This window comes from Metopolophium dirhodum, chromosome 1 (assembly GCF_019925205.1).
Source record: "Metopolophium dirhodum isolate CAU chromosome 1, ASM1992520v1, whole genome shotgun sequence".
Lineage (NCBI taxonomy): Eukaryota > Metazoa > Arthropoda > Insecta > Hemiptera > Aphididae > Metopolophium > Metopolophium dirhodum.
In genome coordinates this window covers 72,937,625-72,965,620 of record NC_083560.1, presented here as the reverse complement: position 1 = coordinate 72,965,620, position 27,996 = coordinate 72,937,625, and the positions used below count along the sequence as shown (strand labels likewise).

The window sequence follows — 27,996 nt, the reverse complement described above, 5'->3', positions numbered from 1 at the left end:
AAATGGAAAAAGTTGTATATGTGTAATTTTGTATAATATTTATAATACCATAATAATGTTCTCTAAAATTAAAATACATATACCTATATATTATATATTTTTATAAAAAAAAAAAAATAACAAAATCAGTTGTGAATTAAAAAGTTATAATAAACTGTAGTTGTAGGTACTCTTATTAAACAAATATATATAAAGAAGTTCTAATAATACTGTTAGAATCTTTTCTACTGTAATAATAAAATATATATATATTTATTTCAAATAATAGAAAAATATCATAAAATAATTTTTAACTTAAAAATATAACTAACAATATAATTAAACCATGTTGAATTTTAATGTAAAAAGTTTTAAAATATAATTAAAAATAAGCAAAAGTTCGAATGATTTATCAGTTTTGAAAATGGTGGATGTGTACATGCATTATTTTGAATTTGATTTTTATGTTTTTTTTTATACGAAAAGATTATAAATTAGGATAATTTACTATCGTTAAAACAAGACAAAAATAACGCACGAAGAAATATTAAAGTTCTTTGTTCAATATCGGTCCAACGGTAGTGTCACTGTTGATTGCTGAAAAAATTGACTTGAAGAATAACCGTACAAGATTAAATAATAACAGTCCAATTGCTATAATTGTATCAGACCATTTGAATATAGTCCATAACAGTAAACCGAATAATAATATTTTGGCAATTATGTCAACAAAGTACATTCTGAAACAAAAAACAATTAACTATAGTTAATATGTATTAAGTTTAATAATATAGCATAACGTTTAAATATCTAATTACGAATTTAGTATTCTGTAAAACATCATTACAATAAGTATTTTTACTTATTTATTGTGTAAATATAACAATATTAGAAAGAAACATTAATTATGTGTAATTTGATTATGTTTAAAACTTACATTTTCATATGAATTCTAGCTCTAGGTAGTGTGTCTGGAGTTTCTTTTAAAATATAAATTCGAGCAGCCATAATACAATCTCTGAAGTAATTTCTAATGTCCATATCGTTTCCATCAACCTTGTACTCAAACTTCTCTCGTTGGTTCATAATTCTTCTCATATAATGGACATGCTCGTTTCTAAATTCCCATTGGTTGTTTGCGTAGTATTCAAACACCTCAAATCCTTTGTTAATTCTGTCTTGAATACGCACCAGACTTGGAAAAAAAACAAATTAGGAATTATTAATCTACTAGGTATTTAAAATCCATTTGAGGTTTGAATTTTTTTGATAATTTGAGAGTAAAAACAAAAATACTTAATGTCTCATACACTCATATAGGTTTACTGTTTGAAAATATTGAAGAAATGAAAAATATTTCATGAATGCAATTTACTTTATTTTAAAAATATAAAATTTTTTTTTTTATTATTCATTTAAGTAATTTACAATCTATACAACATTATGTACAATGAGCAAATAGGATATTTAATATAATATAAAGTAGCAGAATTTAACATTTGTGGGCAGGCACTCAGTGGCACCACCCGACCGAGTACATTTTAGATATCGTGGTTTTTTTTTTTTTTTATTTTAGTAAGTCTCTAGGCCACTGTCTTTTGAGTCTTCTAATTACATTGCCAGGAAGTGAGGTGGAAGAAAGTTTCTTTATTAATGGATTGCTGTGAGAGTTTAAGTTGGAGTGAAATTTAGAGTAATGGGCTTTTGCTAATTGATTGAGTGTAGGAATTTTTAGGTCTTTGTGCAGATTATTGTTTGTGAAATACCAAGGAGAAGATGTTATTAATCGTAGGCAGATAGATTGAAAAGCTTGAAGCGTGTTGGTGTTAGAGGGCTTTTCAGAGCCCCATAACTGGATACCATATGTCCAAGCTGGTCGAATTATTGATTTGTATATAGTAAGTTTATTGGAAAGGGAAAGTTCGGATTTTAAGAGTGGTCTGAGAATATGAAGTCTAGAGTTAACAGTTTTACGCTTAAATTTTATGTGTGGGCTCCAGGTTAAGCGTTTGTCGAGAGTTAGCCCAAGGTATTCAACTTTGTTTGCCTTAGGAATTGTTATATTGTTTAACATAACAGGTGGAGAATCGAGATTACGTAGTGAAAAAGTTACTTGAAGAGATTTAGTTTCGTTTATTTTGATTTTCCATCTGTTTGCCCACAAGCTGATAATATTTAAATGGTTTTGGATCATTTCACTGGCTGTGACGTAGCTTTCGTGGGAGGTGGTTATTAGCGTGTCATCAGCGTATGTGCCTAAAGATGTATAAAATGTCTTGGGTATGTCATGAGTGAAAATCGAGTAAAGGAATGGAGCGATGTCACTTCCTTGTGGGACTCCAGCTCTAATAGTGTAACGGGTTGAGTAGGTGTTGTTTAGGCGAACAGTAAAGAAACGATTTGACAGATATGATTTTATCATTTAACTTTTTAAGTTTGTACATTAGTTCGTCGTTCCAAACCCGATCAAAGGCTTGGGAGATGTCTAGGAATACTGCTGTACAGAACTGTTTTAGGTATTAGAATAACGACCGAGTATTTCCAAGTACGATAGTCTGAAGATAGAGTTGAATATGTGTGATAAAAAAATAATAATTTTTTTGGGAAGGTTCTTTGTAATAACATTACTAATTAGATCATGACCTGGTGATTTTTTAATAGGGAGTTGCTTGATAATGTGTTAAATTTCACCCGGAGAGGTGTTTTTAGCGGGAAGTGACATGGGAAGGGATGAATTGAGGGAGCTATCCACTATTTCTAGTTGTGATGCACTAGGCTGTATATTATGAGGAGTAAAGCATTTCGATAGGTGCTCAGCGAATATGTTAACTTTTTCAAGGTCAGTGATAGCCCAAGAGTGATCTGCTTTGCAAAGAGGGGGAGAAGGTTGTTTTAACCGTAGTAGGGATTTGGTTGCCTTCCATAAGGAGCAGTTGGTTGTTGTGAGAGCTTCATAAAATGTTTAAATATATAATTACATAAAGTATAATTTATTATGTTTTATAATACGTCAATATTATCCTTACCATGGTTTGTTGCCAGACAAATAAATAACAGCATCTAAAAAGTAAGCTGGTATAGTGTGTAAAAAAAACACACATATATTATGTACCAGCTTACTACTCTTCATACTACCACCAGGATACCAAACTGCGCCGTTCAAAGGTACTTCAGTAGTGACGATACTCTTTCCAATGTCAATAATTTCTTGCCATGTTACTCTCCATTCTTGGCTGGAAGTTAAGTGGCAAATTGTTCTGGTGTTATCACTGAAATAAGAAAAAAAATATTTTATACGAGTTTTTTTACATAAATAATCGTATATTATTAAGAGGACGTTACACCTGCATGTCTACAGTCATAACTAAGAAACGAGATTTGCACCACATAAAAAGGAGAACTTTAGCTGTGCAATGTTGTTTTTATTTTTTGATATCACTTAAATGGAAAAAGGTCTTACTGTTTCAAAAATCATTATTCTTTGGGTTTTTCAAACTTGAAAAACTTTTTTCATATAAATGATATCAAAAAAATAAAAACAACGTCAAAGCTTTCCTTTTTATGTGGTGAAAATCTCGTTTCTTAGTTATGACTATAGCCAACTTAGTTCTTTGCCGCGCAAAACAGTTTTTGCTATGTTCTACATATTTTGTAAGACAGCGACAACACATGCGGGTGTAGCGTCCTCTTAAATAGGTAGGTACCTAACACAACGATTAATTAAAAAATCATAAATAAACGTAATATTATTTTATTAATTACACATTGCCATATTGGGTATTAATAGATATATTATATAAAAATTATTTGTATGTATGTACTATGATGATTAGTATAATAAATAAATAAATGTATAATGTCGACAAGGCAATGAGAATTAAAGTATTATAGAATAATATTATAAGGTTCCGAGTATAGTAAATGATTTATGCGGAAACATGAAGAATATGTATAAATATTTGAACGAATTGGTATATTGTTTAGAAAGTAGTTCTCTATTTTAAAATAGATTCCAAAATAAAAATAATAAGTATTAAATAGTAGGTGGTTTGTAGTTTGTACCAAATACATATATATTTTGAAGAATTTTACAATAATGGCGTTTAGTTGTATGTTGGTGTCATTGTTCGCTTACTTGTTGTCTATATAGTTCCATGTGAAAAGTATTATGCCATTGACGGTTATATCGACTGGTAGATAATCAGCGTAACCTTGGTTGTGGCAGAACATTGTACGGATGACTCCTTTACCGGCACCTATCAGCAAGCCCGTAGGTCCATTGATATTGTCTGTCCATCCTGGGAGAGGCTCCTTCCATATCGGTATGACTATATAACAGTAACAAACGTAAACGGCGTAAATAAAAACCTATAGGAATTCAAATATCACATGCGCATTGTTAATAATAAATACACTGACCAATGGATGGGCGAGCGATTATACAAGGCAATCCGGCTTCAATTTGCTCCACCACTAAATGTTCAGAAAGACATTTCGTGAACGCATATGAGTTTGGAAAACTTCCGAGAATCCTTTTGGAAAAGAAAAAAAAATATTAGGTACAACGCGAAGTGCAATCATTTATTACAAAAACCCACTCTTTAGATATCGTTTCAACAAACGGTTCGTCCAACATTTCCATACTTTGGATTATTTTATGCGGATCGGCTGGCGGCGGATACGCTTTTTCGAATAACACTTTTTCTTCCAAATGGCAGTAAGAAGTCGACACGTGCACAAACACCTGTGGTGTAGATTTTAAACTCGTTTAAAGATGGTTGAAATTCAATTCGTTTTTAACGATAGTAATATTATCATGTTGTTGCGGGCAAACATATTGTTATAGACTTATATAAAATCGTACCAGCAAATTTTTCATTTCCTTGGCCAATTCCAATACCATTTTCGTGCCTCTAGTATTGAGCAAGACGGCTTTCTTCAATGCCTCGTCGAACCGAATGGTAGCCGCGGCATGATAAACGATTTGCACGGTGTCCGCCAACAAACGCCGGTCCGACTCATTGATGGCTAAATTTGGTTCACTCACGTCACCGGCGATCGGGTATACTTTATTTAACACTTCCACACCCCGTAATTCCTTCAGATGGTCGAATAACTAAAACAGATATAATTTAAGGTGGCTGCTAAAAATTAGATTGTATATACGTAATACACGTGAAATGTTTATTCGCGTAGTATAGGTACTTACGTCCTACGTTACATGCAATAATTAATTTGAACCTAAAACCAAATTTTGTTATAGTGGCTATGTAATAAATAGTATCTATAGTCAATATGAACTGGTTTTTCATTATATAGATAAGAGATATAACTTTAAGAGCTGATTTAAAAAAGTCGCGATAACATGTTATATTATTATAGCGATGATTAACAAGCATACATAATAATTATGAATATTTTATTTTATCAATTATACAATTATTTAGAATAACTGAAATCTTTAAAACAAATATAGTACCGTAACTTAAAAGCATAATTTGTTTGAGATGAATAATGATAAATCAAAGAGTATTTTATTATTAAATGTGTAATTTAAATTTAACAGGACATTTGAAACTATTATCAAGTAATATGTTTCTACGTACGAGATGGATCATATACGTGGGTGAGCTATAGAAATAGATCTTGTATCATATTGAATTTAAAAAAGGTTACAGTTTAAAATACCATTCAATAGAAGTGCTTCTTTTATATTTATAATTTTAGGCTTATAGTTTAGTTTACTAATACCTGTTCACTTTATAGTGTTTATGTAATTTTAAAATTAAAACTTTAATGATAATACCAATTTGTAATTTTAATAAAAAATGTACTAAAAAATAACTAATTGACAATTATCTAAATATACCACTACTCAATAGTCAATAGTTATTTTTAATTTTTTAGACTATATTATTATATTATCTTGTGTTCAGTTTTAACGTTTATAAAATTAACATTCAAACCAATCTACATTTATAATATGTTACGTATATTGCTTTATATTAAAGTTTCACAACTTTATACCTAGATAAAAAAAAAATTTAAAACTAAGGATTTAACTTTATGAATTTGCATATTTCTTAGGGAACTGCATATTATTCTCAAATCAAATCTTAAAATGTATAGATAACTGGATCAGTTGCAAATTGTTGCATTTTTTACCGGAGTAGAGTGATTTTGTATATAAGGCTATACATATTATATAAACATAATATTCAGCAACAAAAATATCTGTTATAAAAAAATCTTATTTAAAAATAGAGTTTTCACACTTCCTCACGGTCATCTTTATTTTGATTCATTCTATAGATTTATTTTTTTTTTTCACATTAAATAATTAATATTAATATTTAAAATTTAATAATAAATAAAAAATACTATTTTTGAATAATTTTAAAACATAAAATTCTCTATTTTGTACATTAATACATTATACATTTTTTAAGTTTAATTCCATAAAAAAGCAAATAATTATAAGATTTTCTAACATTTCATTGTTATTTCGCATAATTAAGTTCAAAACCTGGGTTATTTATAACTTATGTTCTTGTGAAATGTATAACATTTATCATAATTCAAACTTGGAATATTTTTGGGTTATTTTTAATATTTTATTTTTGTTAAGTACAATTTATCAGTTATTTATGAGAGGACTAAGAAGGAACCAAAATAAACAGATTATATAAAAATAAATCAGATACAATTTATAATGAAATTACATTAAAAAAAGACTCGATTCGATAACATAAGAAAATATTTTATTACCTATAATAATTATTCTAGGATTTTTACTAGTAAGTGTATTTTGTTTTTCATTTTATAATTAGAAAAAATATTATCCTTTACTCTGATTGTTTTTCTTTAATTACTTCAAAATGTTGTACTTTGTTGTAGATATATTTATCAATTTACCTGCCCGGGAAGCTCAGAAATAAAACTCAGGATACATATTAGCACATTGAATTTGAAATAATTAAACCAGGATAAAATGTCAGTATATATTTAAATTACAGTATCTATAATACAGTTTTTTAATATACTTAAAATATATATATACCTACTACTATAGTATTTTTTTTAGTTTATGATAAAATGGTTGATTACCATATAAAACTATGTTCAAAATTTACATTTATTTGTTAATTTAACTAAATTGAAGAGTTGTGATCTAATCATTTGTCCTCGTATTTGATTTTGGTATTCTTTATTTATTTGTCTTGTTCATCTAATAGATAATTATAAAATATATTTGTGACTGTTATATGTATAAATATAGGTATGTATGTATGTATGTACATGCGTCATTGATTGTCACAATAGGAACTCTGGACTTCTGGTGCCAAAATTGTTTTAAGTGGACCAATACCTATTTATAAAAGATAGTCTCATTTGGATTTTTATTAGATTCTTTGAATGACAAATTAGTATTGTATATATACGCGCTTGTACAAATATTTCGTAATGATCTTTACCCAGTGATAGATAAGATACTATCTTAAGCTGGGAACTTAATTTGTTTATGATACCAAATTATAATACCCAAGGGTGCATGTGCTCGTATGACAATTTCAATTTTCGAATTATTTTAACAATAGTATAGCAATCAAGAACAATAATTTAAAAATATGAGCTGGTTATGGAGAATGTGATTTCTTACTTTACTCGACGCAAGACCATGTTTATTATAAATTTTAAATTAGTTATCCATTTAATATATTATCAGCTTACCATAGTGATATGTTATTTTAAATAACTATTAGCACACACAAATAAATTAACATAATATTTACATTATAATAAATTATAAATTATTGCGTAAGTATTTAATATAATATTAACACTGGATGATTTTGAATCAAAGGAATTTAAACCAACATTTCCGGTCTTGAATATTGTAATAAAAAGGGCCTTATTTAGTAATTTTCCATAAACAGGGGCAAAAAAAATGTAAAGGTAAATTTAAAAACAACTTTTATAATAAAATTAACTAGTATGTATAAAAAAATAACAATTGAAAAATTTTAATTTTCTTTCTTATTTGTGACACAGAACACGTTTTAATAATTATATATCATAATAACAATTAATGGAGAAGGTTAGATCGCTTTTGATTTTTAATACGGTTAATGTATTTATGCTAATGATAATATTAGAAATTATCTCAATAAATTACAAAATATAAAAATATAATATTATTTACATAAAATCAGTGAATAAAATTAAGAGAGGATTAATACAAAAAATATTTTTCAAAAAATTGCTACTCTTCAAATTCAGATGTCCGTGGAAACAGCCCCCCACCCCTAAACATGTTCAGATGTTCCTAAGTTTAATAGATTATTATAATTTTTGTTAAAATAAATTAATAAATAAAAAATCATTAAAAAAAGTGAATCGTAATTATTTTGAAAAAATCAATTTTTAATAGTAAGACTTAAGTTTGTCGTTAGTATTATGTTTACTGTTGACTATAGTAAATACCACAACTACTATTATAGAAATATCAAATGCATACTTAATACAATTAATTTCTACACTCAGAACGGCTTAACTTAATTATCTTATTAATGAAAATGATAGATACTAAAAATTAACTGTTAAACGATGTCTGCTATAATAACTAATAAGTTAAAATTAATGTGATAAATCGTGTTACTATAACGTGTGACTAAGAGCAATCATAATAATACGTATTAGACTATATTATTACACATACTACAAGCATGATTCGTTAAAATTGTTTAAACATAATTATAGTTGAATGATTGAGCAAATATTTTTGAGAATATTTCGTAACACTATAAATTATGTTTTAGTCTCTTAGGACCTATCTATTTGCTATTTTAACTTCATTAGCAGTGTATACTTTATAGATATGTGCCTTCTATTATTTACATTATTTGTTTTTTTCAGTACATATGTCACATATGGATTTCTTTTATCATAATTCATTGCTACCTAATCGATTATTTTAGGGTCAAAGCTGCCAATCAAATATTTTTATCATTTAATTTGTAAATTATTGAACTATTTCCTTAGCACTAAATACAAAAAGTAATACCTACAAAAAATACATAGATAGAACGTTTGCATCCAAAAACCGCACACTTTTGATTTCGACCCAAAAAATGTCGATAGACAAAAACCGCACACTTCATCGGTCATGGTATAACTAAACTTATAGTGGGTTAAAATCGCACACTATTTTGTGTGCTAAATAACGGATGAGATAATAAGATTCTATACAATAATCATGCTAACACGTTTAAGTCTTATTCTTTAGTCACGTATTTAACCGGTCTTTTCTTTGTTTTTTAGGAGCACTTATTTAAATGTTTAAATCTTGTTTGCATAATATTGTACATTATACATTATAAAGTACTATTGTGAAGACCTTTTTGGAGTCAAAATCATAATTGTGTGGTTTTTGGATACAATAATTATACACAATAATTACTAAATATTATAGGAGTCAACGGAGAGGACTGCTTGATCGAAAGGTCTATTGATACTACTTCAAATGTTACTTTTTTTTGTTAGATTTATTTATTCGTTTATGTTTAACTTGGTCTCTAGGACATTTACACTTATGATGTACCTATGTATGTATATATGTATGTATGTATGTGTGTATGTATATGTATGTAGGTATGTAAGATCACTAAGTTATAAAATCAAAAAGGTGGATAAGTGGATGTCGCTCTGCTGTACAGTAGGTTACAAGTGGGTCACTGTAATGGATGGTGTTAAATTTGAATTCAATGATATAATATCATTGTATAAGAAAAACGATTCTGAGCGAAAACGGTCAGTCAGCCTATGATTTTACCAAGTATATTTGATGATTGTGAATAAAGTAATTAATATATAACCTATTTACGTGGAGCCTTGTTTTAAATGTTCAATCCTTAGCCATAAAAGTTAAAAATTTATAAATTTTTAACTACAAAATAATTAATAAATTATAAATTTGATAAATGTTGTCAAAATTTGAACTTTAAATGCTTATAAAAAAAAATTGTGCCTATGTATTTTTAATATTTTTCAACTGCTATTAAAACAATATAACAGGAGTCTAATATTAAATTTTCACGCTTTTTTACCCAACAAATAAAAATTTATTGATATTTATAGAAAAAAAAACTAAAAAAATTGAAAACTGACAATGTCCGTAAACAGCTCAAAAAGAGTCAAAATATTTTCAACATTTTATGGTGTATATAAAATGCTAATATAAACATTCAGTGAAATTTTCAAGTATCTACAGTCATTCGTTTTTTAATTACAATAAAATAAGAAAATTGTTACATGAGAAATCGAGTAAATATCAAATGTTGTAAAAATATAAATTTCAGACGCTCATAAAAATTTAATTTAAGTTTCTTCTAGACATTTTTTTTTTGATAAAGGTAGACAAACTTATGAGTAATCTTATATTACATTTTCAAATCTTAGATTTAAAAAGAAAAATTTTTATGAATTCTCATCAAAATAATTTGCTATTTTTCGTGATTTTTCCGTATTTTGTCAAAATTTGAACTTTAAATGCTTATAATTAAAAACTGTGACTAAGGATTTTTAATTTTTTTCATCTGCCTTTGAAACAATAAACTAGGAGCCTTCTATTAAATTTTCAAGCTTTTTTACTCAACAGATAAAATTTTATTGATATTTATAGAAAAAAAATTTAAAAAAACTGAAAACTGACAATGTCCGTAAACAGTTCAAAAAAAGTCAAATTATTTTCAAAATTGTATTGTGTATAGAAAATGCAAATATAAACAACCAGTGAAAATTTCATGCATCTACGGTCATTTGTTTTAGAGTTACACCAATAACCAAAATCGATTTTGTTAAAAATCGATTTTGCGTAAAAATTCCCGTTTTTCCTTAATTTTTCTTTTGTTTTTCACATCGCTTTTGAAAACTACTGGGAAATTAAAATTTTGACCTCCCCAATGCACCAACGATATTCACTTTCCCATCGAACAAGATACTGAAGTCGAAAATCGAAGCATTATTTCGACTACTTATCGTGTACACAGACACAAAAATAAAAAAATAAAAAAATAAAAAAATAAAAAAAAAAACACACATCATTGTAAAATCAATACATTCATCGTTTCACTCAGAATCTAAAATTAAAATAAATAAAATAATTTTTTTTCATTTTGAATTAAGTTTATAATTAACACAAAATATATCAATACCTTTTTTAGTTTTTTCAAAAAAAATACAGATTTTATCGGCAACAGTTATCTTCAACAAAACATAAGATAAAAATTATCGAAAGATAAAATGAAAAAAATTTTAATATTTATTTATTTGTTTCAGTAGGTAGTAGCGTCAATAATTTTTTTATGGTGTTTAAGCTGTAATACCCATTAAATATTTATTTATTTTTAATTAAAATTCTTAATGTATTGGTCAAGAGGTTTAATTTATGTTTGAATTGTTTATGAAAATAAGATTTTATCACTTGAAATCACAAAAGTGGTTATTTAATGATTTGACTTTTTATTATTATTGTTGATGTTTTCATATTGTGGTAAAATATTTAAAAGAACCAGTCAAATGAAAGGTAATTTTTGGTTATTTATTAGGTACCTACCTACTAATTATGTTTCGATTATATGACCTTTAATTTTATTTAGGAAACTCGTTGATTATAATAGGTACATTAATATGAGGTACATAATAATATTATTATCCTGTAAAATCTGTTGGCTAGCTGTTGTAAGTAGGTAGTTATTGAATTAAATATTTCAGTTTATTTAGTTTTTGAGACAATACCATATAGGAGAAATCGAATGTGTACACTGCCTAGTGCCTATAGGCTATTGTATTATAACAAAATTCGTATATTGGAATATAAAGGTTTTCGCTTATAATAATATTTTTTATTATATAAATTGTTAATAACAAGTAAAATTATTAATTGTTAGTATATGTATTTTTATTCTACTACATCTACATTCGTATGATAGCCATTGGTATATGTGATGTTTTCATCAAGTTATTTGATTATTAATGAAAAATTGAACCAATTGAATAGATTTTTAGACATAACCTATACATCATTATTGTTCTTTGAATGAATATGAATCAATGAAAATAAATATAGAAAGTAAATTACTATTTTAGCTGCTAGTGACAAAATGCTGTTATTTGTAAAATATATTCTATAGATATTAGCTATAATATTATGATTATCCATTTACCTTATATTTATATAGCATATAGGTACCAAATTTAGATATAGGTACTCTAATTAATAAATATTTTTTATTTTGGTGAATAGTTGTAAGTAGATAATATTTATAAAAAAAATCTATATTTCTTTACAAAATATCATTAAATTTTAAAGTATCAAAGGGTTGTTATAACAATAATTTATATTATTATATTTATTATTAGTAATCGGAGGAATTTTTATCTTAGAAATTATTAAATACCTACAAAAGTTAAATATAATAATTGTATAAGAAAAGTACTAACGGACAATTTTAAAAATGTCATGACTCTTATAGTTATGGAATTTAAAAATATTTTATAAGCATCCAGTTATTAAAGAAATGAGAAAATAATAAGAATAATATAGATAAAAAATATTTTTTTATATACTTACCACGGATGAGAAAATAGTTTCCACTCTTTGTTTAGGATTGCTACCTTTTTTTGTTCGGAGTAGCAAATAAATTCTTCCGATGTCTGGACATTTCCTTAAAAGCTTTTCGACTAAAACCTTTCCAAGAAATCCCGATCCACCGGTAATAAAAATGGTTTTACCAACAAAACTCTTAGAGATTCGATCCGGAAGGTGACTTAATTCATCTGGAAGCATCGGTGGCTTATAATTCAAGAAACCTTCTTCGAACGAAGCCATTTCTGAAACAACAAATAAATTATTAATAATCTTTTGTGTTACGTATATAACATTAGTTACATAATATTATATTTATATATGAAAAACATTCATTTATTAGTAACAATATGGTTGAGTGACAGATGAGTATTTTATTTGTCATCTTTAATATTTTGCGGTAGATGGCAAAGAGAGAAGGGCACTCTTTTAAACTCATTATCAAGGTTTCTAGCTTCAAGGTTTTAAACAGCATATGTTCGTATTAATATATAGTCACTAACAAGTAAATTTCTCATAATTTATTTTAGACCTATCATTATAATTATGCTTTGCAGTAAGTCATATAATAAGAATAATAGTCGAATATAACCACAATTATTCATGAAACGAGACACATGACAATGGAAGACCATAAACTATATAGTACTACAATCTAGCTTTGCGTAATATTGTTGTGAACAATAATTATTTGTATGTTAACTGTAACGTTAATGTATGCTCATGTAAGTCATTCAGGTATTGTAATATTGTTAGATATTAAATTATCAGTATGTAAATGGCCGTATGAAACTAAAGGAGAAATAATATTTCAAAAATCATTTTTAAACGGAATAATAAAGACTAAAGTATAATATTAGTTTACATATTTCAAGTTTTTATTTACAATCATAGGAGTGTACCTAAAACTCTTTTTTGGTCTGCATCGGCTGCCAAATATTGAATATTGTGGCCTTTGGCCTCAGTAAATTTTGCTCCGTAAAATTATATTTCTACAAATTATGATAGCTATTTAGTTGAAAAAAATATTTTTATTGAATATAATAATACGAATCCTATCAATTAATTAGAAAATGTGTTTTAAATTGTAATTATTATCAATATCATATCTAAAAATAACTTTTGTTTTTGGCGTTATCGACTCGAGCTAATGAATATATTTTGCACATGCAGTGAGCGTTGTTACAGACTCACAAACTCTACTTAAATATGTCATTAGGTACCTAATTGATTTAACATTATGAGTATCGAGTAATACAATATAATACAAGTAGACAAGTAGGTAACCGCTCTGCGGTAAAGCAGATGTCAAGTGCACCTCGTCATTGAGTAGGTCACTGTAATGGATGTGTTAAATATGAATTCAGAGATTAATCATTGTATACGATGATAAACGATATGTAATAGCTGATCCAATATGATGTCTACAAAATAATTCATGAGTCATCATTTTGACCGATTTTGTGTAATTTGTTACTATGTAATTTCGATATTTTCTTAACTGCTGTAAGAAAATAATATGAGGAACCTTGTATTTAATGTTCAAGCTTAAAAATTGTATCATACATAAGTCAAATAAAAATTACATATATGTCAAAAATTCCAAATGTCTATAAATAGCCTGAAAAGAGCTAAAATATTTATTAAAAATTGATCATGTCTTGGAAAGTTGAAAGTGCAAATTTTAATATATTTTAGACTATTGCATGTCTCTATGGTTATTCATTTTTTTGAAATACAAGAAAAAAACAAAATTGATTTTGTCAAAAACTGGTTTTGCGTAAGAATTTCCTTTTTTTTGTTAATTTATTTTTATTTTTACAGACTAAATTGAAAATTCAGAGAAATTGTTTTCTTTAGGCACCTCAAAGGCCTAAACTAACAACCAGATCAAATTTTCTAACAGTAAGCTTCCTCAAAGTTGATGATTGGAACATTTTTTCTACAAGAAAAAGTCTTTAGACACAAAAATAATTGGTACTTATATGGTTCTTGCTTATTTTACTTAGGTAATATACTAATATATATTCAATAACGACTTAATCAAGGTACATGTATCTAAATGTTCCGTGCACGGAAAATACTTTATCATATTATACTCGTATTCAATTCATACAATATAAGATGTATATATTATATTTTATTTTAGATTATGTCCGTAGCACAGAAGCTAGTGGTTTTACATTGATGTTTAATTATTTTTTATCCTGTAAACAAAATTTCTACTAGAAGGAGTGCATTGATTCCAACATATATTATCTTATCTTTTAAAAAATTGGATCAAGGTGGTACGTTGGAGAGGTCGTTTTTGATTTTCTCAATAGCTTTTTAACGTCACGGGAAACCCACCGAAATACCCTATTGCTAAGCTATTTTTTTTCTAAATGTCTGATTATCACCATAAAAACTAATACAATTTTAAAATAATTGCTAAAAACGGGATTTCGTCAATATTGCGTATAGTTATTTCTACGTAATTTTGAAAATAATCATAAAGGATTAAAAATTTAAAACAAGGTTCCACGTAAATAATGAAATTAGTTCGTTTATTCACAATAACATTATCATAAAATATACTTAGTTATAATATATCAACCGTCTTCGCTCAGAATCGTTTTCGTATACAATGGTATTATTTGATTGAATTAAAATTTAACACCATCCATTACAGTGACGAACTTGTAACCTATTGTACAGCAGAGGGACACCCACTTGCCCACCTTTTTAAATGTTATATTATATTTTAAATTATACAAAAAAATATATATTTTAAAACTATCCACGACCCACCAAAAATATAACTGCGACACACAGTTTAGAAATCTAACCGTGGAGTCTATAAGCTATAAGTTTGTAAGGTAAAATCACTGTGATAAATACCTGGTGGATATTAACATTTACCAGTTTAAGTTATTAATTAACTTTGAATTCATGTCACATTTTAAATTACTATTTTTTTTTACATCTAAAAGATAGACATATACGTTACACCCTGCATTCTTCTTTAATAGTGGCAATGGCGTGTAAAAAAGCATCGTTTTGATATAAGTAAGAACTCTGAATCCAATATAATAATAAACTGTTTGGACAATATTGTATATCATCGAATATGTATCTACTACTACATTTAAAAGGAAATATTTGTAGAATACCACCACATATGCCAGGCTATACCACAGCCAGGGACGGGAACCGAACTTAAAACAACCAGTTCTGAATTTTGTTTTTTTCTTGATCATTCAAAAGCTAACATCGTGATGTCATGGATTTGAATGTGCTTTGTAATTCTTTTTTTTCTATGTGGTCTTTATATCAAACAAATTTAAATTTCAAACTATTAAAACTAATTTGAATTAAATTGAATGTTTAGTTTTTAATGATCATAATAAGTTATAAGATATATTAAGTTATAATTATTATCAGAACATAATCCAAATATTATGTTTTCTATAAAGTTCCGTTGACCATCATCATATTTTGATGATATTTAAATTGGACATAATGGTATAAATTAGTGAATATACCTACTTATTGTTATATTAATAATAATATCATGAAAGTAGTTCTGTCTTAAGCACTAACTTTCACTAGGCACCTACCTATTATTTTGTTACATTTTAAACGCATGATAACTAAAGAACATTAATACATTATACAATTATCAATAGGTATAATACCACAATGCAGCGAAGGTATAGCAACAAAATATGAATATTGTATTTTTTACTTATTTTATAGACTACCTATAATTATAGAAAATAATTTAAAATGAGATGACATATTGATAAGATACATTATCAGCACGATTATTTTAGCTGTAATGCTATTGGATAATAAACTTATTATTAATTGCTAATAATTATACGGTGAAACATAATTAACCTGTAATATGCAAAATACAATACTGTATACTGCAGTATAGTGTACATGGGAAAATGAAAAGTTTGTAATTTTAATAGCGTTCTGTTTTTTAAAATTTGTATTCGTTTAAAGGAGGTACTACCTACACTGACCAAATATAATATTTTTATAAAGTAACGTCTGCGCTATGTGACCCGACGGCCATGCCCTATGTTTTCGGGTCGTTATATTATACTGATCTCTATGACTCTATTATATACCTATAACTGCCCATACGACAGCGCAGAGCATCGCCTATATTATAAAATAGTTTGTCGTGTTTCCTATTTGCTTTCACCCATTGTCGGGTTAAACGAGAATAGAAACGAGAGAAAAACGATGTACATAATAATAATATACCTACTAGTTATAATAGTTTTGTGTAACGAACCGGGACGTCTATAGACATACGACTGTGAACCGACTCGCACGAATTCGTGAAATGTTGCGCGCAGAAGCCACTGGCCAAAGATCGCGCGTTATCGATAAACACATACGTAATGACGGACAAACGAAAGAAAATAGCAGAAGAAGAAGAAAAAGAAAATAGCAGAAGCAGATAACAAAATGGTATCGTTAACAGCCAACGACTGTGTGACTGACGGAACGCCTAATCTCGACAATTTTCGAGCATTCGTATAATGATCATTGCGCGCGCTCATTATTGGGTATATACCAATATAACATATACCATACGCGCGGTACCTACCTACATAATAATAATAATAATAATACCATACGCGTACGATTTTGAAGGATAATAATATAATATTATTGTGCGCGCGTTCGTTGGCGGCAAGAGAAAGTCTGTCGGGGTGACGCGAGTCACGCGTGTTATTCAATGAAATCCTTACCGGGCTCGTAATACGTATGGGCACGCACAATGGACATGGTCGTGTTACCGGAAACCGGGTAAGATACACCGGTTTATCTATTTACTGGTCCTATCGGCAATAATATAGTTATAACAATATATAATATTATGAAATAGTACATTAATAGTTAATACGACGGGCACACGCAAGCCCGTTTTGAAATACCAGCTAATACCGGATAGTATAAAATAGCGATGTGCTCATATACCGCGGTTAGGGAAACAATCCTGTCGCAGTAGTACCTAGGCAATGAGTTATTAAATATCAAGGACGTTTCTCCTTCACTTGATAATTTATTATTATATAGGCATACGATTTGAGCTATCTAATGGCGGTTTACGGAAGATCGGTTCGTATTTTGATGTAGGTATTATATTATATTAGAAGTTAACTTACCTATAGTATAGTACCTATATATTCTGTTAGAAAATAGTCACTAGGAACACTGTTTTGCTTTTTTTTATTATTCACTCTCAAACACTCGTAATTTTTCGATTGTTCGAGTCTTTCGCATACTTGTAAGCGATAGAACATTTCAAAATATTGCACTATATACATTGAACATATTCACGAATGTCCTTATAATAATATTATCCTAGAAAATATACAGCTTTTTTTATAAACATTTCGTATACCTATTACTATTGTACAATAAGTAAAAACGGTATTAATATTGACCTATTAACACGAATTCAATCATAATAAACTTTTACCAATGTTATAATATAATATGTTTGGATAATATAAGTGATATAACTTTTGTAGTGTATTGCATATTTGCGTGTAAATATAAATTATTCGTTACAGGTATAGTATACCACCTACTTATAATGACATAATAAATTATATTAGTTTTAAAAAGGTATCAATAACGTTCTAGGCTATAAACAGTAGTTCTTATAAACATATATTTTCTAGAACGTTATGAATTTATCATCTTACAATTTATTCTGGTTAATTTTAATTCATGCGTATGCCAGATTTAACAGTTGAAATCAACATTATTGTACTACTTATTGATAATATCTACAATCCACATACTTTTCTGCACGTCCAACAGTCGAACAAGATTTTTTCTCTTTTTTTGTTGAATAATATATAACATATTATACTGAGATTAAAACACATTATACTTGATCCAATTAACATACAAAGCAAAAAAATAAAATAAATATGATGATTTATGACTGTCAAATTTTATTGTAAGTTAAAAAATTTGTATAGGTATATTATTAAGTACATTTTCTTATATTGTACGGCTTTATTGTTTTAAATCGTACAAATATTCTGAACTTAACTATATTAATTGAGTACCTGTAAAAAATAAAACCAATTCGTGCAGCTTTCTTTATTATCCATGAAATATATTATAACAGATTTAAATAACGTCATATTTATAATATAACTGTTGTAGTGTCGTGACTTCGGGGGACTCCAGCCATTTAAAATATTTTACTTGCACGCACGTACATACTATCAGAGGCGTATTTATAAATAAAGAATACGAAGGGGCTAGATACAAAAAATATGCACTTGTATGAGGGATATGAATAGAGCTAGAATTAGGGGGAGGGGCACTTGGCTCAAAATAGTAAAATACTTAAGGCCTCTACAAAGTATTAAAGTAAGTATAAATTTTAAATGTGTGCCTAACCCCAACTGCCACCGGGTATCCGCAACTATCAACTACGCATACAATTATTAGTTAAATAATTACATATTTTGTATTAATATGCATATGTGAAGAACTACTGAGAATCAATGTTATTATAATTCGTCAACATTTTTTTTTTTTTTTACGAGGAGATGAGAGTGCTTAAATATTGTATTTTTTACATCAGAAATCCCTCTTCATATCGTTAAATTAGTATAAGAACCTAACTAATGAAGTTGATTGTCGGTTATTTTTGTCTAGTAATCGTTTTAAAAATTTGATCATAGTTTACAACAAGTAGGTACCTACTACCTACTTGTATTTCTTGTACTTTTTAATGTATGAATGTATGACTTTTGAATGTTACTATTCTATATTAATTTTGATGTGTAATAAATCTACAGTGTATTGATATTACGACAATAGAATCACACACTAATACACAATATTATTATACTGTCTACAATTCTAATTTATCATTCATCATTCCGAAATATAACAGTAAAGGGCATGAACGAAATATTATTACAAGTGAGTGCCTACATATATAGGCACCTATATAGATTGGTTCCTAATCGGTCTTTAAATTCGGCAACTTTGATTTATTATCGATGTAAAAACATAAATTGCCTATTCACTATACACACCTAACACCTAATTTGTATCCAGGCGTATGTTATTCAATAATGTGAAGAAATGAATCATGACCCTAATGTTTATTATAAAAGTTAGGTACCTACATGGCGTCATTTAAAAAATAAAACAAATTTTAATGCTAGTATATATTATTTTTAATTTGTGGAAAATAATAAAATATTTTTGATAATATTATTACTATGTATTTTGTTTAATAATAATATAAAACAATGTTTATAATATTAAATTATTGAAGTACCTACTTCTAAAAAATATAGACTTATTTTTAATAGTTTTTAAATTGCGTCTGCCTGAACAATATATTAAATATGGATTCTAAATTATCCTTTATTGTATACTATAGACATAACTACATAAGTAATAACATTTTTTTTTAATTATAGGTAGGCATTCATAGTATAGATTCGAAAGAATTAGATACCTACTCAGTAATAACAACCAATATGCTGCCATACTATATCATACATAAATAAATGGAAATTGATTTCAAGTTTCAACCATCAACAGCCATAACCATTAACTAGAATTATTGTAGTATATTAGGTATCTATTCAAACTAACAATTGAATAACCTAAAATATAGTAAATATGTGAAATACCTATGGGAATATTTTCTTAATAACTAAAAGGATATTCTAGTATGACGTAATATTAAAATTATATAATAATATGATACATTAAAATAACGATTATGAAATTTAGAAAGAGATTTATCTTAAAATCGTACAACTGAAATTAGTAATTATTATTAAGATAGGCAGATGAGAGATTTATTTATATTTTACATATTTTAATAGAAATTACGGTCCAACAACAGTACGTCATTTAGGTAATAGTTAGGTACTTAGAAACTCATCAGATACCTGTTCTATTGACGCTAGGTGCTGAGTATATTGCCTCAAGTTATATAATTTTATTAGCCATCATAGTTTTTTGAAGAGATTTCTATTCAATTTTTATCTGCAGTACAGTATACGTAGGTACTAGATGTTAGGTAAGTCCTAGTTCGCTTTCTGAATGTAAATCTTAATAAATAAGCATATTATTACAATGATACATTCGTTCATAGTCACAGGGCTTGCATATGAAAAAAATTCCGTTTTATGTTATTTACAATTAAAACGTTACACAATTTTTGCGTTTATACCGTTATTCAGAATTAAAACGTTATCCAAGTCTTGCGTTATTGATATTCTATAATCAATTACATTTTGCGTTATTTTTCGTTTAATGATATTCTATAAATTCCGTTTTGCGCTAAATTTTGTTTAATGATATATGATATATTTTGTTAATCGTTAAGTTTTGTTTTGCGGTATTTAATTATTTTCGATTATCACTTTCCGTTATAATAACGTTTACAAATTTCAATCGTTTTTTGTCAAATATAACGTTATTATAATGTTTGCAAGCCCTAGCTATTTCTAGATCAAATATAAGAATATATTTTTAATATTTCTGTTAATTTTCCTAAAGTATGAACTTCAATAGTATTTAAATTGATTTCATAATATTACCAAATTACAGTTAAGTTTAACCGACTTTGAAGTAAAATAACTCAAAAGTGATATTAATTCATAACACAAATCTTAAAAATAATTAAGTGTAACGTTTATACGTTTATAAATAAATAAATATATATATATAGCCCAACAATGTTTATGTGTGCCGTTTGGGTGTACCTGATATAACAAAATAATTATATAGGAAATTGATTAAAGACGAGTAAATGCGTTTATTTTCTTTCACATTCTTTGCGGGTTATGAAACACGTGTAATTTGCGATAAATATCTATGAACATATAAAGTTTAATAAAAAACGTATACAGATACAGTTTTATCAAATTTACAAAAAAAAAAATAATAAATATTCATTCACCGTGAAATAATTTAAGTTTATTTTGAGACCTGTGTTCTGTATAACAACAAGAAGTAAAAAATAAAAAAATGCAGTCCTTAAAAGCGTTATATTTTTTACGTTTATTTGAATATATTTTCTATTTTGGTTTAAAATTCACTGTCCATTGCTATGTGTGTGTATACTTGCCTTAAATTATAAGTAGGTAACTGATAATTCAAAAAATGTATTTGTTTTTCGCATTATTTTTCTCTATGACGATGTTGCTTTCTAATGTTGCTCATTTTACAATATTGTTACATAATTCAATTTACAAATATTTGTATGGTTCAACAGTACGTACAGCATATAATTTTATGATATGATGAATCTAATATTACCTATGGCTATTTTGTACCATTGGGCAGATTTCACGCGCAATAATTATAATATAAATGTGTTAAATGTTAATTATTATTTAGCTAAAACAAAACGCGTATACCTACCTTAATATTTTCGCAAATTTATTTTAATGTTATTTTTGTGTAATTATACTTTCTAAAATTAAATAGACTCTGCGTCAAAATCTATTGTATTTGCTTATAATCTGCGTAACATGACCAATTACACTAGGTACGTATAATTTCATATTTCTTCTCAGAATACCCTATAATGAATTTACTTCATTTCCACACATTAACCCACTATAAAAATAAGTCGACAAAATTTCGTTTACAAATATTATGATCGATTAGTTTTACTATTTTTGTTTTATAAATCTGTAGCATTGAATAATATTGTTTTATAGTTTTTGAGTTTTTGAGTTTCAATTACTTATAATGCGAACGATAGGTATTTCAGTTATTCACCATCACATAGATTGCAATAGTCTTCTCTCTTTGGATTCCGTGAGTAGATTTCAGTGTAGGTATAAACCTACTGATTTCAATCTGTAGAACGTGATGTCGCTGTTATGTTAGGTTATGATAGTTATAACAGATATGTATTGTTATGACGTCCTCTTGAGTAGGTAATCATATTATTTATAATTAAAAATCGGAGTTAAGTCAAAATCTTACATTTAAATTAGGTGGTTGTTGTACATATAAATTATGTTTACATACTTCATGATAGTTATCATTGAGATTTTTTTAACATCCTACCTGGTTTTATCAAAATAATTATTTTCTTACCAACATTATAATTTATAATATTATTTAATTAGATAGAATTTTCATGCCATAAATTTAATTTTGTCTGTACATGTGTACAAGTGAGTATACTACACGTCATCACATATGAAATGACAACTCTAATCAAAATTTTTTGAGGTGTCTACGTCGACGAAAATAACGGTCAAATGCTTAATTATTATTTGTTATTATTATAATTATAATTGACTTAATAGGACTTATATTACTATAGAATGCTATAGAATAATATTTATAATACTTGTTTACAAAAAAGTCATTATCAATTATTATTTATTAGCATAAGGAATAATCAATAAAAAATATAATACATTGATAACTATCTATGAAACGTAAAACGTTATTGTTATATTTAGTTATAATATTATTACATACCAAACTAACCAACAGGTACAAATTCAAAAAATACAAACTAATTTTAATGTAATATATATTATTCAAGTTTCACACAAATTAACTTATTTAAACAATTAATATAGAATTTTAGACAACGCTATAAATAATCTGAAAATTTTGAATTAGTTTTCTACTAACTATACCTATAGGTTTCAAATCAAAAAATATAAATGTAAAAATATGAATTCATTTTAACGAGCGTATTACGTTCTAATGTTGTATAAGATTAAGTGAAATGGTACCAAGTACTTATTTTATTTGGATTAGTTAGTGGTTTGTTACATGTCTTCCATCCCAATTCTCAGTTTTATAACTTCCTTAAACATTTCAATATAATAATTTATAAGTATCAAATATTTCAAAATTAAGCATTAAAACCCATTATTGAAGATAAAATAAATGTAAGGTAACTAAATATTATGACGAATGTACATGTTTTTATAATACAAAATATAAAATGTAAATTGTTTTTTCCCAGCTAATGACTTAATCCGTAATAAATATTTAAAAAAAATATGTATAAGTTAATATAAGATAAATAAATGTCGCAGTATATATGATTAATATTAAGATATTTATTTATTTTTTCAGTTATTCTTATTATTAAATGTATATATTATATTTCAATAATGTAATTATTGTGTAATTAAGTTTTATTTTTTAAATACTATTCTATATTAGTAGGTACTTGCTTCATTTTAGATAAATTTTGATAAACTCAAAGATTAATCTGAAAATGTATATCATATTTTTAGCATTTCAGATCTAAATATCGATGTTCGATGGTAAAACTAATTTTTGATTTACATCATCTTTCTGTTACGGTTGCGGATTATGGTCTATACGACTATATAGGAGTGTGTGGAACGATGCTAAATTATAATGACATAACGTGTGGTGTACCTGCAGTAGTGAGTAGTCCATAACCAATATTAATCGTATTAGAAGCAAAAAGCCTAGTTATCAATCAAACGTTTAAAATCTTTTTCATCAACAAATTTTTATTTAAAATAATTATTCTTTTATAATAATTGAACATATTATACCTTTTGTCAATTTATAAATCGGTAATGATTTAAAAAAAAAATTAAGAAGTAAAATAAATGATATAAATACCAGGTTTTTAATAATAATCAATTATGACTTTAAATAAGCCCGTTCACTTAATTACCTAAAATAGCTTGTTTAAGAACGTTTTGACAATCTATTTGAAAACATAATTACTTAATATTACGTAATAAACGCTTTAATATTAAAAATTATTTTTAAAGATTTAATGAAGCGATAACTAATTATTAAAATATAATATAATATATTTTGATGTTGATAACATTTTCCTTTCAAAGTAGGTTATATTAGGTAATTACCAAAGCACATTGGTTATTATTTAATAGTTATTTATATAGAATGTAGGCTTATATTATAAAATTATAAATTTTTATAGTACAGGTAGAAGGTATTGGAGTTAAAAATCAAATATCCTATTAGATATGTGTAGGTGCGTAATTATAAGAATGAAATTCAGTTATAAATTAATAAATCAAAATTTTAAATTATTTTTTCTGAAACCATTAAGACACAACTTTATTTTTTACTAAATACATTTTTTTTATATAAGCTTTAAACTGGGTATACCTAGTTATTTTTAATGATCTTACCTTAGTTTGTTTTCATGGATATATATTTTCCCAATACAATTTTACACATTTTTAGAATAATCAATGGAGCAATCATTTGAGTATTCCTTTTTACGATAGTATATAAGCATAAACATAGATACCTTTTGATTTCAATTTTTTTTTTTGTTATATATTGTACTATGTACTATAGTAAAACTTTTTTAGTGTTTAATCATGTCGCATTACGGTAACAAACATAGCGTAAGTAGTTTTCACAACAAAAAATAGTATAAAAACAGACATAAAACTTATTATTTAAGTAGTTATATTACTCGTAATGACTACCGCTAATGAGTAACGACTATTGCGATAAAACCATACATTTTAGAATAAAAAAAAATGAAGTACAGTTTCTGAGTTTGAAAATGTTATTTTCCGGTTACTTGATGACTTACAACTAACTACCTACCTACTTATTTGTTACTAATTAGTTATTACCTTTCATATCTAATGCGATATTATTTTCGTAAACATAATGCAGTTTGTTGTTTATCGATTATTTATATATTATTTAGTGTACCTATCTACTTCCTATACTGGTTTGAATGCACTTTTCACTTCTCAACACATTGTTTAGACTTTATTAACAACATTTAGGTAAGTAAATTTCAGAAAATAAAATAACATATTTGACCTGGTATTTTGACTAGTTTTTCAAATGTTCATGATAATCCGTGTGTTATTCATATTATATCTGAAATATACCTACATACCTATCCGTGTATTATTTTATACTCACAACCAATAGGTACCTAACTTAACCTACCTATCTACTACAATAATAATATCAATATTGTTCTAGGACAATATAAATGCACACTAGCATTATATTATTATGTTATAATATCAATACTACCTATAACGGCTTTGATTAGTTACAATATTTTTACACAGGTAAATGAAAAAAAGACTTCACATATCGCACAAATTACATTATTGCTTTGTTTGGTTGTATTGTAGGTACAACATGTTAATACTCGCGAAAAGAAAGGTCTCCCGCGAAATAAAATCTACGTCGTATACAACTCATCGGCTTAAATGATCGTTCTATAGGTAAATTCAGTAATCACTATGTCGTCTGTTTCCAATATTTAGCAAAGTGTATAACAATAATAACATAGTATGACACTAGAAAATACTACGCCGAAAAACTCCCCCGTATGGTTGTGGTTGTATTTACTGTGACTTATTGAACCTTACCGTGAAGGGAGACTGGATATGACTGGAGATCAGAACTCGTATATTATTATTAATGTATTGTTATCGGGGGAATAGAAAAAAGCGGAACAAAAAAAATTTAAAACCACCTTGCTCGCATCACAAATAGAGAAATTGAGTTTGTGCCAAAAAAAAAAAATTAGGTACCTAATAAATAAATAAATAAATGTGCTATTAACAGACAGCACGCGTGGTGCTTCAATAACTTACCTGCGGCTGTGTACTTGGGCATCTCGGAACCGCGCACCAGCTACACCTAATAATAATAATATAGTCTTCGGACCGTCGAAATCGATGTCGCGAGTCGGTATATTAAAATTCGACGTGAATGAGCGACGTAATATTTGTCGAACTAAGACCGATTGACAAAAATCTTGCGTGTGCGTGTGTGGTGTGTGCGCGATTGTTGTCGACGGCACGGATCACTGTGGCGGTCTGGTGCTCGTGTATGGGACGCCGGCCGCCGCAGACTCTTGGACGTTTCCAAAAGAAAGTTGAAACGCCGAGTAGGCACGATGCATAATTATTATATTATTATCGCCGTGTGTAATACCGCGATCGGGGGAACCGCGGTCGGACCAGGTGGTGGAAGAGAGGAAACGGTGGAGGGGAGTCCCCTCTCGGAATGGGGGTGTCGATATAGGTACCTCGGTATACCTGCAACACTACAATAATATTATTAAACAATTCGTATGCGTGCAGTATAATAAAGTGTCGTCGTCGTTGGGTTATTATTATTACTGTGTCGGTAGAACAAGAGGTCGCGCCGCGTCTGTACCTATATACCTGTACGACGCGGTTGTTGTCCGTCTCACTCCCTCTCACTCTTTCACGCTCTTCTCTCCGGACCGGTGTAATAGAACAAAACACGTAATGCGTTCGCCGTGCTCACATATTATAATAGATGTTATTATACACGCTGTCTGTATATATGTATGTTTGTGTGCGTCTATGTTTAATAATAATATTATACGTACCTCGCAGCACGGTTACGTAAACCGGTGCGGCGGTGCGTATTTAGACGGTGTGTGCGGCTTGCGTGACGAAACGTGCGAAAACGAGGAAGAGTCATGAAACGTGGAAATAACAGCGAATACCTACATCAATGCGCCGGCGGTCGAAATAACAGAAAACCATAGGTAACCTATCTCAACATGAATACTACTACGCAAATAGGAACGTCCGGTAAGGATTTAGCTATGGGCACAACCTCCTATGATTTTTCGATGATCTTCTGTATAAATAAAATACGTGTGTGTGTGTGTGTGTGTGTGTGTAAGCGATCAACAGCCAAGTCTATCGCACTCCGTGGTGTTGAAATTTGGTACACTGCAGGTAATCCTATATCCGAGGATGTGCGCACTTCGAATCGAATTTTTTGTAAATTTTGTTTGTTTGTGTTTTTTTTCTTTTTAGAAGGTTTTATATTTGGTCAAAACCACCCAAATTACTGTGTTAAAAATATGTGTAGTTTACATTCAACCGAGTTTAAGTATGGATAAATCCATTGGCATTTAATTTGTCACAGGCAACGACATGTCGACATGCAGAATCAGTTGCGCCTATGCAATATATAGAGTGATTCATCAAGCATGCCTCACACCCCATTATTTCCTATTATGAATTTATTTAAATTCTGATTTTTGAAATTTTTTGGTATAACTATTACTACTTTAAGGATTATATTTTCAAATTTTCCAGATTTTTCGTGATTTGGAGATTCATGTGGTGAAACAAACTTCTGTATTTTAAATGAGAACGCCCGTTTTTTACTGTTCATTTATTATTTAGTGGATATTTTTTTGAGCATTTTGCTGTAGGTACCTATTTCAAAATGTGTAGGTACAAGTAGTTTCTAAGTTATTAATATGTTTATTGTTTATACTAAGGATAATTATAGTCCTTATAAATGGTTTTACATAAATATAAAATGGATATAGGTAA

General features: G+C 27.7%; 1 protein-coding gene across 1 annotated transcript; it reads right to left on the bottom strand.

Moving 5' to 3' along the window:
- Positions 1-4: 4 nt before the first annotated feature.
- LOC132935578 (fatty acyl-CoA reductase 1) lies at positions 5-26,542 on the bottom strand. Its single transcript, XM_061002170.1, has 9 exons — positions 26,263-26,542; positions 12,611-12,870; positions 4,844-5,095; positions 4,578-4,723; positions 4,399-4,511; positions 4,115-4,307; positions 3,006-3,248; positions 917-1,174; positions 5-719 (listed from the first exon to the last, which is right to left on the bottom strand). Exons 1-9 carry the CDS (start codon positions 26,282-26,284, stop codon positions 527-529), a joined length of 1,680 nt encoding a protein of 559 aa, XP_060858153.1. The 5' UTR covers positions 26,285-26,542; the 3' UTR covers positions 5-526.
- Between the last annotated feature and the right edge of the window lie 1,454 nt (positions 26,543-27,996).

Excerpts from the sequence above, each read along its gene's own strand:
- LOC132935578 (XM_061002170.1), bottom strand. The coding sequence starts at position 26,284 with ATGCCCAAGTACACAGCCGCAG. Across the intron at positions 4,724-4,843 it reads AGGAAATGAAAAATTTGCTG|GTGTTTGTGCACGTGTCGAC; the intron begins GTACGATTTTAT and ends TCTACACCACAG. Across the intron at positions 3,249-4,114 it reads TGGAACTATATAGACAACAA|TGATAACACCAGAACAATTT; the intron begins GTAAGCGAACAA and ends TTCTTATTTCAG.